Below are 14,726 nucleotides of genomic sequence, written 5' to 3'. Positions count from 1 at the left end.
ATCAAATACAAATACCTACTTATGTCACAAAATGCGACAATTCATTAAATAAGTTACTGACATAGCCTAACAACATCTTTCATTCAAGGTGAGTCTTAACTTACTTTTATAACTTAAGTTATAAACTTCTTTATTCTGTAGAAAAAAAGTGCTGTGTTTTAAACTCATGGACTGAATAGAAATTAATACCAATGATTTTATGATTATAACTTCGAAGAGGCAGTTGTGAAAAAAATTTAGTCTGTTATTATTTTTCTTCATTACACCTCTTTTCAATGCAGGATTAACACTGAACCAAAAGTATGTAATTATTTTAATAGCTAAACCAAATACCCCTAGAAGACATAAAGATAAAATAAGTATTGTATTCCAATAGTTCCATTTGAATTAGAAAATAAAAAAACTGAAGCGGCACTCAATCGTGCTTATCTAACTCGAAGAAAATTAAATTTTCAGACCACGATGTAAACGTTTTAAAACTTTATTTATGGTAGGTGAAACTCATTATTACTAACATTTTTATTATTAACATTTTTAAAGAAAACTGTGACAAAAAGTAATTGCCGTTAGGTTGACAAGTCAGTTAACCTTCATAATTTTTCAAAGTTAGTAGAGACATTTTTCTTTTCCATACATAGCATTTACGAAGAAACAAAATAAGCATTGCGAAAATTTATTAACAAATTAAACAATAACAACAATTATACTTTTTCGAGAATAACACACCAGTTACCATTGTCATGATAGGACTTTAACACAGAGCATTCAGTTATTTGAGAGCAAAGTGATTGCAGTTCATTTTCTTTAAACACATGATAATATCTTAAATAAGTTGAGCATGAGTTGTTACTTTTACTGTTAACATTTTTTGATTTCCACGGAACTAAAAGATCTTGCTGAACAAATGATGTCCTGTTAACATGAACCGCTAACTTTTGCTTTCCATCTTTTGGGCTTGATACATCAGACTCAATGTGTTCTTGGTTTGATGTGACCGCATTCTTTTTAAGATATTTTGATTTTACATTGTTACATGTTTGTTCAATGGCCCACGCATAAATGAGAATTTTCCCACCTATTCTTACTGCTCTTAGAAGTTCTTTAATAGCTTGAATTCTACGATTCTCTGTGGCATAATGGTGAATAACAGCAATGCATATACAAGCATCAAAACTTCCTTCTCGCACTGGAAGCTTTAAACCGTTGCATACAAAGGATGGAAAATTTTTCTGTTTACAGATATTAATAAGAGACACGCTGCGATCGCAGCCAAGCATAAAGTGTTGTTGACAAACACCAAGATATCTTCCACTTCCACAACCAACATCCAATACAACTGATGCACGAGGCAGACTTTGCAAGAATTCCACAACATGAGGCCATGGTTTTTCTCTAGTTGATGAGAAGTGATCGGCAATTTTATCATAGACAGAATGAACATGAGAACTTTCAAGGGAATTTGCATCGAACTCATTTTCTGGAATCAAAAACTCCTCTTTTTGTGTACACCCACTTTTTCCGGCATCTTTTACAACTGTTCGAAATGTCAAAGAATACCTAATGGTCCGAGTGGTTATTTTTTTCCCCTGATCTAAAATATCAAACTTTCTTTGCTGGATGCCATGTCTCCACTCATATCTTGATTCACCAGTAAATAAAAATAAAGTACGCGGCTCGACACACACATCTATTCTTTCAGCACCTTCTTTACTAAAGTTCATAACAGTATGTGAACCCAAGCTTACAGTGGATAACACACCATCAAAGGATCTTGTGTTATCAGTATGTGGGGGTATACCATCTCCAGGCTCATACATGTTAATGGTGAGTTGGTCTGGCCTTGATGGTAGATATCCTGTAGCCATAATTCGATCCAATAGATTTTCAATGTAGTTTGGAAGACCTTCACTAATAGGATTGTTAATATCAACATCGTTTGTACCATAACGGAATTTATACCCATAGTGCAACACAGTACGGTGTTTTAACTTTTCAGAAACATGATCATTGGATAAAATGCTAATGTCGTGTTGTATGCAGTTGATGAGGGCCTGTTCTTCTTCTTTGTTAAGAAAGTTTTCAATTTTAATCAAACCATTTGGAAGGTCACTTTTCTCTTCTGCGAATATCACATCTTCTTGTGGAATACTATTCGAGTAAAAACAATAAAACGTTGCAAACTCATTCTGAGTCTGTTTCACCATTTGATGACCTTCTAGTGATTCTGCAGCATATTTAGCTGATTCTGTGTTCTTGTATTGTACAACTGCATAAGATTTGCCGTCAAGTTTTAGCAACATGCAGTCCCCATATTGCGAAACCAAATGTGTAAGTTCAGTTGAACAAACCATATTACCAATTCCTGCATTGGCAATAACAACGGTTGAAGTTGGGTTACAGTCGATTTGTAAACCATATGCCTGCAGTTTTGCACATATTTTTCTTTTCTTTTTTTCCTGTCTTTTCTTTAATGCTTCACTCATAGTTGTCCTTAACTTTATCACCTTTGAATATATTTAATGTAATGCGTAAGTGATTAGCGAAATTCGAAGTATATATGGCCAATACACGGTCTCTTTAATTAGTGCATGTCCACTATGTAGTGAATATTGTGGACATTGCGGACATGCACTAATTAAAAAAACCCGCCAATACAGGTTACATAAATTTACAAATATATACATACTATAATATACATGCATACCATACAGTAGCAAACTCATGTATACATCCTAATATTGCATTTATTAATAAGTTCATTACAAACATAAACATGTACAAGTTAACAAGTACAATGAAGTTTAATAAGCTATATAGAATACCAGAAATGTAACAACTGTGTCAGCTATCGATAAATCTAAAAAGCGGTATATAATTCACGTCGATGCTGCCATTGTTCGGGCAAATACTTACCCACAGTTATAACGAATATCGTCTTCCCAACACGCGAGGATAAATCTGTTGCATTCATTCATTCACTATCAGTTTTTTTATCCACGCAGCGATAGGGAAACCCCCATAAAAGCAACCTCGGTCTAAAGTTAGTAATGCGCAACAATCAGTTGGTGAATTCAAATTCAGAAAATCAATGCAGTGTTATATAAATAAAATTTATTTGGTTTTAAAGTGAGTTTTATTTAGACTAAGCTTAATATAGCTTGCTGTATTTTCTGATCTAAAGTTAAATTAGAAAAATATTTTAAGCGTTGTTTAGCTTGGTAACACTTTTTTATGGTTACATTTCTGTCAAAATTCTACTTTAAAGTTCGTTCTGTTTTTGCAATTTTCTTTACGTGTAATGGCAAGTGCATTTTATACCACCGATAAGCCTGAACTTTTAGCTTCATATCCACAAATAAAACAGACTTTGAAAGCGGGAAGTTCTGAAAACATTAAGGAAAAATATGATGTGAATCAATGCGTTCAATTTATTAAGGTAACCGAGTTTAGAAGTTTACATTACTAAATTACTATCATGTTCAAGCCAGTAGGTATAACTTTGTATAAAGTGTAAATCTATTTTTTAAATATTTAAAATCTTACTTTTTGGGTATTTAATAGCACAGCAACCTAACCAAAGCTGGTGGGGTAAAATACGGTGTTTTGATGAGATTTGTTTCCACAGGATAATGGTGTCACTAAGGTGGCGTTGCAATTTCCTGATGAAATGTTAAATGATGCTGTTGCTGTCACTGAATATTTACAACTTCAAACTGATGCAAATATCTATCTGTTAGCTGATACTTCTTATGGAAAGTAGGGTAATGTTTTATGATAAATATTTACTGAGTGGTAATGCTTTTTTATTATTCCAAATAAAAGAAGAGCTTATAAATCAATAAATGGACATATATATAATGTACTTTATTTTTACCATAGTCAAATCAAAAGATGTTTACTAACATAAAACTAAAAATAATTCGGATTATAGTATTTTATTTCTTAAATAGTAAAAAATCATATATATATATATATATACATACATTTTTTGTTGAACCTTTTTAGTTTTTATCTCTAAATGTGTTTATCCCACGCAGTTATGATGTAGATGAAGTAGCAGCACAACATGTACAAGCAGATTTAATCATTCATTTTGGAAAAGCTTCACTCACATCAACTTCTAAAACAAAAACTCTTTTTGTTCTCGGCAAAATGAATTTGTCGATTGAAGAAGTTGTTGCTTCGTTTAAACAAGTTTTTCCAACTAGTGAAAGTCATGTCTTTATTTTTGCGGAATCTACTTATGTTCATGCTTTAGGTAATTTATTTTGCGGAAATGTATACTAGTACTACTTCATGTTATTATTTTAAATAACATTTTGCATATAAATGCATTTAAAATAATAATCAAAAGGTTTTAGAATCATTCGTCAGTAACCCAAGCATTCCTTAATATTTAAATTACTGACACACAGAACCGGCTGTTTCAAATATAAATGTCGAGATATGAACAATGTTTTCCACAAGTTTGTATGCTGTTTAGTGTTTTTAATTCTTGGTAATTGGTTTTATTCTGTTCAGAGTTTCACGTTTTATCATAAAGTACACAGCAATGGCAAGTATCTTTAAAAAAACAAGAAAAAATAGAAACTGAAAAGTCTGGAATATTTAAATTCTGGTACAACAACTTATCTCTATTTTTTGTCCCTCTAAAATAATGGTATTGTAAAAGTTAAAATATGTTTTCTTTAATTATAGATGAAATATACAAACAACTCTTACCAAGTTATCCCAACCTATCACTTGGTTTGTTGAAACCCAATGAAACAGAGAATGATCGCACAGCTTGTTCAAACCCATGCACAGAATGCTCATGTACACGTGACACTGAAGAACAACAAACAATATCAGGTCATTCTCCAAACCTCACAACAAGTGTCACTTTAAAATCAAATGAAAATTCAAATGTAAGATTTATAAAAATAATTCTGTAGGACATTAAGGTTGTTTTAGTTCCCAAGATCTTTAAATAACTTTTGCAATTATCATTTTATCAAATTGTAATAAGGGTTTTATGCTTAATTTGATTTACTATTACTTATACTTAAGTTTGAAAAAATTATGAGTATGTTACCTTATACCCAGACTCTTGAAAATTTGTATTTTTTAATAAATTTGATAAAAATGTTCGTAGAGTTTTATTTAGTTAAAGATTTAAAAGCATTTTATTCTTGCAGACATACACAACATCAAAATATTGCTTTCCATTAAACGAAAATAAGTCACCAAACGATTATTCCTTGTTTTTTATCGGTTCAAATGAAAGTGAAGATTTAAAAATGTTTTTGTTTCAACTTCCTACGATAACTGGTCACGTGTTTGATCCGGATACAAAAACTTGTAATTCAACCGTATCAAATATCAAAAGGTAAATCTAAATTCATAAATTCTAGGCAGTGTTATGCAACAGAGTAATGTCTACCATTGCAGCATGTTGGTATATAAGACATTGGGCAACACACTTTCATTCACTGCTCTAACCCAGTGGTCACTAATGGGTTGTCTAAATGCTTGTTCATACAAAAAATAAAATAAACAATCACTCACAAAATTGTATACTTGGTAGCTTCTATCATGCACAGCACAAATGTATGAAATAGAACACCTCTGGTATCGTATGCCTATAAAGATGGTCAAGTAACATTCATTTCAATTTTAAAGAAAAGTTTTAATTTTTTACTCAATTTATTATTTAAAAATAGAATTTCACTATATCTAACATGTTGTCTATTCTTTACAGACAACTTGCAAAGAAATATTACTTGGTGGAAAAACTGAAAGATGCAAAAACAATTGGAATCGTGGTCGGTACATTAGGAATGGCAGGATATTTAGAGATAATAGAACATCTCAAACATATTATTTCACTGACTAAAAGGAAGTCATATACCTTTGTTGTCGGCAAAATTAATCCTGCAAAACTTGCAAACTTTTCAGAGGTAAAATGACAGCCTTTACTTGCTATAATATATAATAAAAACTAAAAAGTGATAGCTTTTAAGCACTGTAAACATTTTCAAATATATATTTTATTTTTATATTAATTATTGGTTTAAAAGTAGTATGAGTTTTTAGTAAATTTTATTTATAAACAGTTTTAAATTTAGTACTTGTAAGTATCTAAATGCAAGTATTTGAATCACAATTAGTCGTCACAACAATTGCTGTTTGTTTGCAGATTGATGTGTTTGTTGTTGTGGCATGTCCGGAACAAACTAATTTAGATTCAAGTGAATATTTCAAACCCCTTGTCACACCATATGAAGTGGAAGTTGCATACAATGCTAATAGAGAGTGGGGTGAACCGTACGTTTTCAATTTCCGTGACCTATTACCAGGTAAGTTAAATTGTTTATTATATTTTGTACACTGGTTAAACCATTTTGAAATAAGACGTTTTGGTCACAATTTAGGTCATGAATGTAACTTGCTTTATCGTCGAATAGCCGAAAAACGACAGTCGTTAAAAGTGTCTTGTTCAAGGACACATAGGCCCCCCTGGTAGCACCGCCAGGCTTGAACCAATAACCACTAGGTTGGAAGCAGGCGCGCTAAACACTTGGCACCGATTTTTGACTGATAGTTTAAGTACTTAACAAAATTTGAACAGTTTTGTTAATGCACATGCTACATATTTCGATTGTTAAATATAATTGGATCATCAATTTATTGTAAGGTGGTTCCAGTTATGTGGAGTTTAGTCCTTCTACGGAAGAAACCATATCCTTAATTACCGGTGAAATTCGTAATAATTTAAATGAAAATATAAATGGAGACAATCAACTAGAAGTGAGAAGTAATGAAAATGCTCTTTCTGTTTTTCATCCAAATTCTTCAGGTAATAATGTATTTCATGAAATTCCACTATGTTTTACCTATTGTTCAATTTTTACAAAAATTCAGTTTGCTTTAGTGTTCTGTCTATTATCTTAATAATATTCATATTGTCAACATCAAATTTAAAAAAATTGCTTTACTTCTGATGCTAAAATTTAAAAAAAAAACTTGGGGTAAAAGGTCAAATAATAACATTTATAGTACAATGGGGGAAGATGGGACACTTAAGCACATAATGCCAAATATTTCCAAAATCAAAATAGATGACGGTTTTTGGATAATACGACGAAATAACACGAAATAATAATGTACGCTTTGAAAATTAAGCCTAAACATTCGTTTTCTTGCCCTACTGCTATAGTTTTTAACATGTTACCTATACATTATATTATTGCATAACAATTGGTATTGTTAGAACGACAATGGGTAATGTTTGAACATCAATGGATAAATATTGTATCCTACAAATGTATATGAACTTGTAATAACAGAAATTTAATAATAACTATTGATAAAGTTTTTATTTTTGCTACAAATTGGGTATTACTACTCTGTTTTTGGCACAAGCCACTTGTCATAAATTATCGTCATAAATTATTACCAAGTGCAAATGAGGTATAAATTACTAAATTAAAAGCAAACCTTTAAAAGTTTGGCAATGAAAACATACAAAACTACAATGTGGGGGAATGTGGGACTCTAAATTGAAATATATTTACATTAGCAGTATTCTGCAACTTGTTGTTAACCTACTGAATTTAAAAGGCCGTGCTAGTATCTTTGCCATGTAAACTTTATATATATACCGTGAAACCGATATTTTTTTGTTATTATCTAAAATTCCAGTCATGTTGACCCCTGCCTATTTTCTTCATGCTTATATCTTAGTGTTTTTTTACAAAAACTAGTTTTATGAGACAAAATCAAACTGTACGAAATATTCAAGGTTGTTTTATGAAGCTATGAAACTAGTTTAATCGTTCGCACACGCAAACTAAAAAAATTCATTGGCTTTACTATGATTTAGCGAGCATTAAAAAATGTCACCTTACTATTTCGCATTTTTTAACTTTTCAAAGTATACTGTTTCTATTTTACATATTTTTTTAATATTTAAAAACAGTAATCAGCTTTGTGCGTTTTAAAAAGTATATAGTTAATAATATAATTTTTTATAAAGCCAAGATATTATTGCAGTTTATCGTTACATTGGTTCAACATGGAAAGGCCTTGAACAGAAATTAGGGGAAACTGAAGTTACATTGGCTGAAGATGGAAGAAGTGGTTTGCCTGTTCATTATTCAAGTGAATGCACATGATATGTAGGTATTTATATCAACCATACAAGATGAAGCAAATACTGTTAATTACTTTCAGGTTTATTCACACATACACAGGTAGTATACTGTTTTGTGCACGGTTACTTTTTTATATTCAATTCAAAATATATATTATATTAGGGTGTGAAAATGCTGCTGGGCATCCTAATAATGTGTGCGTTTTGGTGTTGTGTTTTCAACTAAAATTGCTTCAATCCAGCTCATTAATAGGTTGCACAATTTGCAGAAATATAGAAACAAGCATAAGTTACATAAGGTACTCAACAATATTACATACAGTAGTCTGTAAGCGAGTATGAAGTGTATGTAAAGCTCAACTAAACATATGTGTTATAACTTTTAAGTTGCACATCCATGTAATAGTAAAATAAAGAGAACTTTAAATTTTGTTACAGATGTTTAAAGTGAGGGGAATCAAAATTGTGACATAATCGGGTTGTGGTTATCCTTTCAACATTTACTCAGGTGTTGACAACCATGATATGTAATTATTTCATGCAATCAGAAATACTGTGCGAATTTATGATAAAAATCAATCATATGCCAATATAGTTCAATGCATTTGAACTAAACCTAATATGTACTATTCAATTAATAATAGAATGAAGAGTGCTCGTATTTGCGTAATTGACTGCCTAACTCTTAGGAGTTATAAAGCCTTACGAGATGCTCTGCCACGATATTGAAGGTGGTTAATTTCGCAGTTTAAGTCGCTATATTGAAGCTGTTTTCTCTTGTTTGAACGAAATATGTGCACGCAGTACGTTTATGGAGATAATCATAGTGTAACCACACGTGTGACTAACGAGTTTACGGGTGAACTCTGTTATTGGTGGTATAACTCAGCCGTAAGGAAGGTCTAAATACGTTTTATCATCATTATATCGTAACCAGATTCTGTGAAAAAACGACTGTGTTTTTATAATGAAGGTTTGGTTCTCTATACGTTCCACGTTAAGCCTAACCCCTATTACACATCGGAAATGAGGCACCTTAACGGAGATGAACATAATACAGTCCACATTTAAAACAGAAGCACACAAATGATGTTTAGTTTTAGCAATGTTGATATTTATTGGATCAATTACTGCGGGTAGAAACACCACGGTATCCCATTTGTTGACGATTCCACCCAACAACAGCCTTTGCCTTCACAGCTACCCTCGTCAATTCCTACATATCCACAATCTTGTTTGGATGAATCCTGCGGAATATATGGTTTAAAACACTTAACTGTGAGTTTAAATGCATGGATGTTAATAAGCAGGCCAGGTATTCTTAACTTGTGTCACGGAAAAAATATGCTATTAATAGTTCTGTGGAGTAAGACGGGACACCTAGGACATAATATCCGGATATCGTGTTTTAAACAATTAGCAACGGTATATCGGAGTCGTAAGGATGCGCCTTTATAATTCTTTAATTTTCTTCGTTTACTGCCAGATGGGATAAAAAAATTGTTTATTAGCAAATGGGACGAGAAAATGAAAAGAAAAGGTGTCACAAATTCCTCATCCTACTATAAATTATGCGCTGTTTAAATACGTCAAAAACTGATTATAAACAAACCGAGATGCTGCACGATGATCCGCCCGTTCCACCAGAAGAACCAGTTGAGACAATACACCATGGATCGTTACCAGATGATGGACACCACAGGCAGCCACTGCCTTCACATTGTGTTTGATCGATACCGAGGTATCCACAATCTACTTTGCTATTGCAATTGCTACAACTCGTGCATTCACCTGATGTGTTGTAACTTAGAATTCATATCGTATAAAAAACGAAAATACAAAGTTTTAACATTTTGTGTTAACGTTTAAACTCCTATATTAAATTAGAAACAACAAAACCTGTTCAAAATTTATAAAACAGTATGCTGTATAGAAAAAAAAAACACACATGGAAAATATAGTTGTAACCCTGTAAATAAAACATTAAGTTTTAAAAGTTCGATACAGCCCTCTACATGTAAGCCATACACCGTGAACAATAAATGTTTGCTTAAAAGGTTGTTGAATATTCGATCAGACCAGATATGTTGATCTACATTCTTTATCATATTTACCCGTGATTGGAGGGTTGGTTGTTCCACCCCCACCCCCGGTGTTTCCACCACAGTTTCCACCTTCACAGTTGCAAGGAGCATTGACGTGAATGGCAACAACTGGGTCTTCAGTCGCACCGATGTTAATATACGCGTACCCGTCGGATCCAACAGAAATACATTCGCCAGTACCTTAGGTACAAACACGTATTTTGTAATATCTTTGTAATAACGCAATATTTGTATACAAGCTTAATACTGTATATATACTAGGGTGGGGTAAGATGGGACACCTTTATCGCATAATATCAAAATATCCCGATCATGTTTTAAAAAATTTACAACAATCGGCAGTCGTGGGAATACAGTTTTATAATTCATTGGATGTCTTTTGTTTACTACCGAATGAGACAAGAAAATAGAATAAAAAGTTGTCCCATTTTCCCCGCCCCACTATATGTCTAGTATTTATAGTTATTGGTAGGAGTTAATTATCGTTGTAACTTATTCATCCTTGTACGGTTAGTAAACTAATGGTTATATATAGCAACGCGAGTAGTTTATATTTAAACATACTATAGACATTTAGATATAAATAAATTGAGCATCGGTGACTTACATTGGTTGTTGGAATATTCACCAGAGTTAACGTTGCAGTAATCACCAGCAGGCATCCCAGTTTGCAGGTTTTCACTCAATGTATAACCATCATGATTAATTGCCAAAAATGCTCGATCTCCACGAGAAAATGCAATTTGTTGACCATTTGACCACCAGTTTGAAACACCCTGGCCTATTGCACACAAGGAGTCGAAATTAGTTTTAGTAAATCCAAATGAACTAATGAATAAATACTTATATATACAAAACGGAGAAATAAAAAAGACTTTTTACTGTAAGGAACTGTGTTTTTTTATACAAAACACAGTTTCCAGTCATTTATTTCCAATATAAACTATAAATACGTCACCTTGCGCCGCAACAGCGAAGCCCATCATGTTTTTAATCTGACGCCAACGATGTTCGCAAACCCAACCGTTTCCACAAGAACCATCCGCGTTGATGCTTCGCTGGTTTGATGGTGGACCTTCATCAGAATTGCTAAAAAACAAACAAATTGCTGCCAATATTACAATTAAAGTCTTTACACTGCGAAAGTTGGTATTATGCTGCAGTTATTATCCTTAAATAACACACACATATATATATATATATATATATAGTAGGGTGGGGGGAGACGGGACACCTTTCGCACTTAATATCTAAATATCCGGATAATGTTTTTAACAATTAACAACGGTCTATAAGAGTCCCGAGAATACGGTTTTACAATTCTTTAAATGTTTTTTGTTTATTACCAAATGTCACGAGAAAATAGAATGAAAAGATGTCCTATCTTCCCCCACACTACTATACCAAATGGTAGACATATAGCGAACACTACTTTTAGTAGTAAAATATTCAAACCTATTTTTACCTGAAATAATAACTTGACATTACTCGAGGGACTCCGTAAGGCCAAGCCATCATGTAAGCCGTGAATATTTTCAAATCTAGATAAGAAGCTAACTTAAAAAAACAAATATCGGTGTAATATAAGTAAAACAACTTCTTACTAAACGGGTCTTCAAACGTGATGATGTTCCCCCCACCACCATGTCCACGTTGGTTGTCGTGGTTGTTCAAGAAAACCAAAGCGTTTCCACCAGGCATCATTCCCCAAGATTCTCCGAAATTCTCTAAATACTATAACCAAACATCAAACATTAGATTCCAAATGTTCTTAATCAAATTATTTGTACAAAAATGTTTCAAATTGTTGCTGTTTTTATTTTGCACGCTACACTGTTTGTAAATTCTTAATACTTTGCCAGGTGACGTATCAGTACCTGAATTGAGTTTTTGTTATTGCCAAGATTGACTCCATATTTGAATTCTGTTACGGCCCCACAGCTGAAATACTGGTCGGCAGTAATAGGCTCACCTAATAATATAAAGTTATATGCATGTGTAGCATATTATAAAATGACGCTTAATTCTAATATGAAATATTCTTGCTTAAGAATAAAAAACAGAATTAGCGGTGACGTGAAAAAAGACGCCTACACGGATATCACCTAATGATGACGTCACGATGACGCTTTACCTCCTTGGTCAATAACTTCTTGATAAATGTAGGGTCGACTTCCTCCACTAAATCCCTTGGCCGTTGAAAGGTCGTTGAGGGATCCAAAAATTACTTCCAGATCTCCGGGCCACATGTGCTTGCATGCATCAACACGAAAACCAGCGACACCGAGGCTGAGCATGTCGTTCATGAATTCAATTATTCTACCTATATAAAAAAGGCTTTCAATTCTCTGCAAAGCGGTTTTAAAAATGTTGAAAAACAAAAATTCGCTGTTTATTGTAAATAAATGAATATATAACTTTTATATCTTCGTAACTTAAGTAATATAGAGACAGGTGTGCAAACCAGTTTGCCAGCACGTCGCCGGACAATTGTTTAGTTTTTTCAGGTGGCAGTTTTTCGATTTTACCTTTTTGGCATTAAAAAGACAGGTAGGTTATGCAATACATATTAGCTGTCACGTCGTGACGTTTTGTTACCTCTGACGTAATCCGTCCCTTGGTTGAGATCAAGCAGGCCTACCAGTTTACAGTTCCTCACCTATTCAATGGTCATAATTAAACATACGTTTTTTTTCCCTGACAATGTAGACATCCCATTAGAGATCGCTAAAGTATTTAATACACAAGGACTCGCACGACGGTGGTGGCATCGTGACCTATGGTTAATCCAACCACTAACCCGCATTTGTCAAATTTATTAAATGCACGCTTAAAGGTATTATCAGTGGAATTCGTAACTTCACTCAGCTAATAGCAGTATACTATGTTCACAAACCTGAGCGGCATCGCCGTAGTTCTCAATGTCCCCGGACGCTGTATTGCAGTTACCATCGTTGAAATCTAAACTAGAATACGGGACGGCCGGAAAACCTTCTGAGTCAGGGTAGCAGGTGCTGCCAGCAGTTCCTTGGGTGCCTATATATAAGATTAAGATACAAATACGCGTGAAAATGTATGTCCACATATTTGAATCTAAAGTTTTTAGTACTATTTTACTTTTTTATTGCTTAGTTGTTTTTACTTTATTATTAAACTGTTTTTATTTTTCTACTTATTTCTTATAATACTATGAGGTGATGGATTTCATATTTCTGTAAATATTGTTTGTTTACTACAAATTGGACGATAAAAGAGAATGAACACACTGGCCATCTTACCCCAACATATTATAAGTACAACTAGCCATTACTAACTTGATCCACCATCCCCGCCACACATATGGTTCACCACCGCATCCACGTATATTCTTACACCAACGCTGTTACATCTATCCACCATGTTTCTACACAGAACAGCAAACATTTACTTTCTATATATATTTTACTTTGTTCTAAATTTGAGCCATGTGTGTTTATGTGAGGAAGAGAGTAGTATGTTAATGTGAAATGATAGCGCGACCATGTAACTAATGTGTATAGTGGGAAGTCAGTTTAAGCACAAAATATCCAATTTGCTGATCCTATTTTAAACAATTAACAACGGTCTATGCTGAGAGTCATAAGAATACGACGTTATAGTTCTTTGAATGTTCTTTGTTTACCACCAAAGGAGACGAGAATATAGAATGAAAAGGTGTCTTATCTTTCTCCACCCTACTACATATAAAACATAGCAATCTTACTCGAATGCTGCCCTGTCTCCGGATCTGGTTCCGATCTTGTAAGAGACGGGTTGATATCTTTCCCACCAAGGTCTTCCACCAACAATGCGGTTCTCATTTGGGGGAGAAACCTTTAAAACATAGAATAATAAAGATAATGTTTACATATTTGTTTTTGCGTGGCGGGGTGACTTTTAGTTATACCGTGGGTGTTCTATAACTTACCATGTGGTTTCTACTTTTTGCGCGGACACTGACAATTTGGTAAACATTTTTTTTTGTGTGTAACAAGTTGTATACGCAACTTGTGTGTTTAAGCACCTCGAGTATACTGGCTATTTTTGCACCATTATCTTGAAATGGCCACGAACCTGAACACCTGCGTATAAGTTGGGAGCAAGAAAAGTTTCGCATTCATCAGCAATGGTGTCCCAGTGCCATTCAAATAGATGGACGATTCCAGCTCTTCCTGAAACAAAGTTTGGATCCCACTGCGCTGAAGCAGCGGCAACCAACGAAAAGATAAGCAACACCGTTTTCATGGTCACTCACTCAAAATGCAATGGGCAACTTACCGCCGCTTATAAAGTGTTGGGAAAAGCAATGCCATGTGAACACAACATGTGAGTAGGAAACGTGGGAAAGACACTGAATGTCGGGATCAAAATAGATTAACTGTTTGTACTTGCGAAGGTTTCGATAACGACTATATATATATATTGATATTTGCTGATGTAGTCAACATATTGCAAGGAGTATCTGTTTG

The 14,726-nt window shown here is 33.5% G+C and overlaps 3 protein-coding genes across 4 annotated transcripts; 1 reads left to right on the top strand and 2 right to left on the bottom strand.

The window, feature by feature from the left end:
- Nucleotides 1–465: 465 nt before the first annotated feature.
- On the bottom strand, nucleotides 466–3,030 carry LOC149735320 (tRNA (carboxymethyluridine(34)-5-O)-methyltransferase alkbh8-like). The gene is made up of 2 exons (XM_089878982.1): nucleotides 2,914–3,030; nucleotides 466–2,504 (listed from the first exon to the last, which is right to left on the bottom strand). Exon 2 carries the CDS (start codon nucleotides 2,481–2,483, stop codon nucleotides 702–704), a length of 1,782 nt encoding a protein of 593 aa, XP_089735108.1. The 5' UTR covers nucleotides 2,484–2,504; nucleotides 2,914–3,030; the 3' UTR covers nucleotides 466–701.
- A 215-nt stretch (nucleotides 3,031–3,245) lies between these two features.
- LOC149735319 (2-(3-amino-3-carboxypropyl)histidine synthase subunit 2-like) lies at nucleotides 3,246–8,795 on the top strand. 2 transcript variants are annotated; one of them, XM_089878983.1, is made up of 10 exons: nucleotides 3,246–3,436; nucleotides 3,626–3,756; nucleotides 4,038–4,258; nucleotides 4,699–4,907; nucleotides 5,178–5,368; nucleotides 5,741–5,939; nucleotides 6,179–6,338; nucleotides 6,677–6,838; nucleotides 8,035–8,163; nucleotides 8,573–8,795. In XM_089878983.1, exons 1-9 carry the CDS (start codon nucleotides 3,299–3,301, stop codon nucleotides 8,154–8,156), a joined length of 1,533 nt encoding a protein of 510 aa, XP_089735109.1. In that variant the 5' UTR covers nucleotides 3,246–3,298; the 3' UTR covers nucleotides 8,157–8,163; nucleotides 8,573–8,795. The 2 variants fall into 2 exon arrangements, with proteins under 2 accessions (XP_089735109.1, XP_089735110.1); XM_089878984.1 differs by having other exon boundaries at nucleotides 8,035–8,159; nucleotides 8,573–8,754.
- Nucleotides 8,796–9,226: 431 nt separating this feature from the next.
- Nucleotides 9,227–14,624, bottom strand: LOC149735318 (alpha-amylase 2-like). Its single transcript, XM_089878988.1, has 14 exons — nucleotides 14,332–14,624; nucleotides 13,982–14,091; nucleotides 13,554–13,642; nucleotides 13,136–13,275; nucleotides 12,838–12,898; nucleotides 12,374–12,562; nucleotides 12,117–12,211; nucleotides 11,844–11,973; nucleotides 11,705–11,780; nucleotides 11,198–11,328; nucleotides 10,847–11,020; nucleotides 10,249–10,419; nucleotides 9,747–9,925; nucleotides 9,227–9,381 (listed from the first exon to the last, which is right to left on the bottom strand). The coding sequence occupies exons 1-14, from the start codon at nucleotides 14,500–14,502 to the stop codon at nucleotides 9,262–9,264; spliced, it is 1,836 nt and encodes a 611-aa protein (XP_089735114.1). The 5' UTR covers nucleotides 14,503–14,624; the 3' UTR covers nucleotides 9,227–9,261.
- Nucleotides 14,625–14,726: the final 102 nt, after the last annotated feature.

Source organism: Ciona robusta, chromosome 5 (assembly GCF_009617815.1).
Source record: "Ciona robusta chromosome 5, ASM961781v2".
Classification (NCBI taxonomy): domain Eukaryota; kingdom Metazoa; phylum Chordata; class Ascidiacea; order Phlebobranchia; family Cionidae; genus Ciona; species Ciona robusta.
This window is presented reverse-complemented; position numbering and strand designations above follow the sequence as displayed.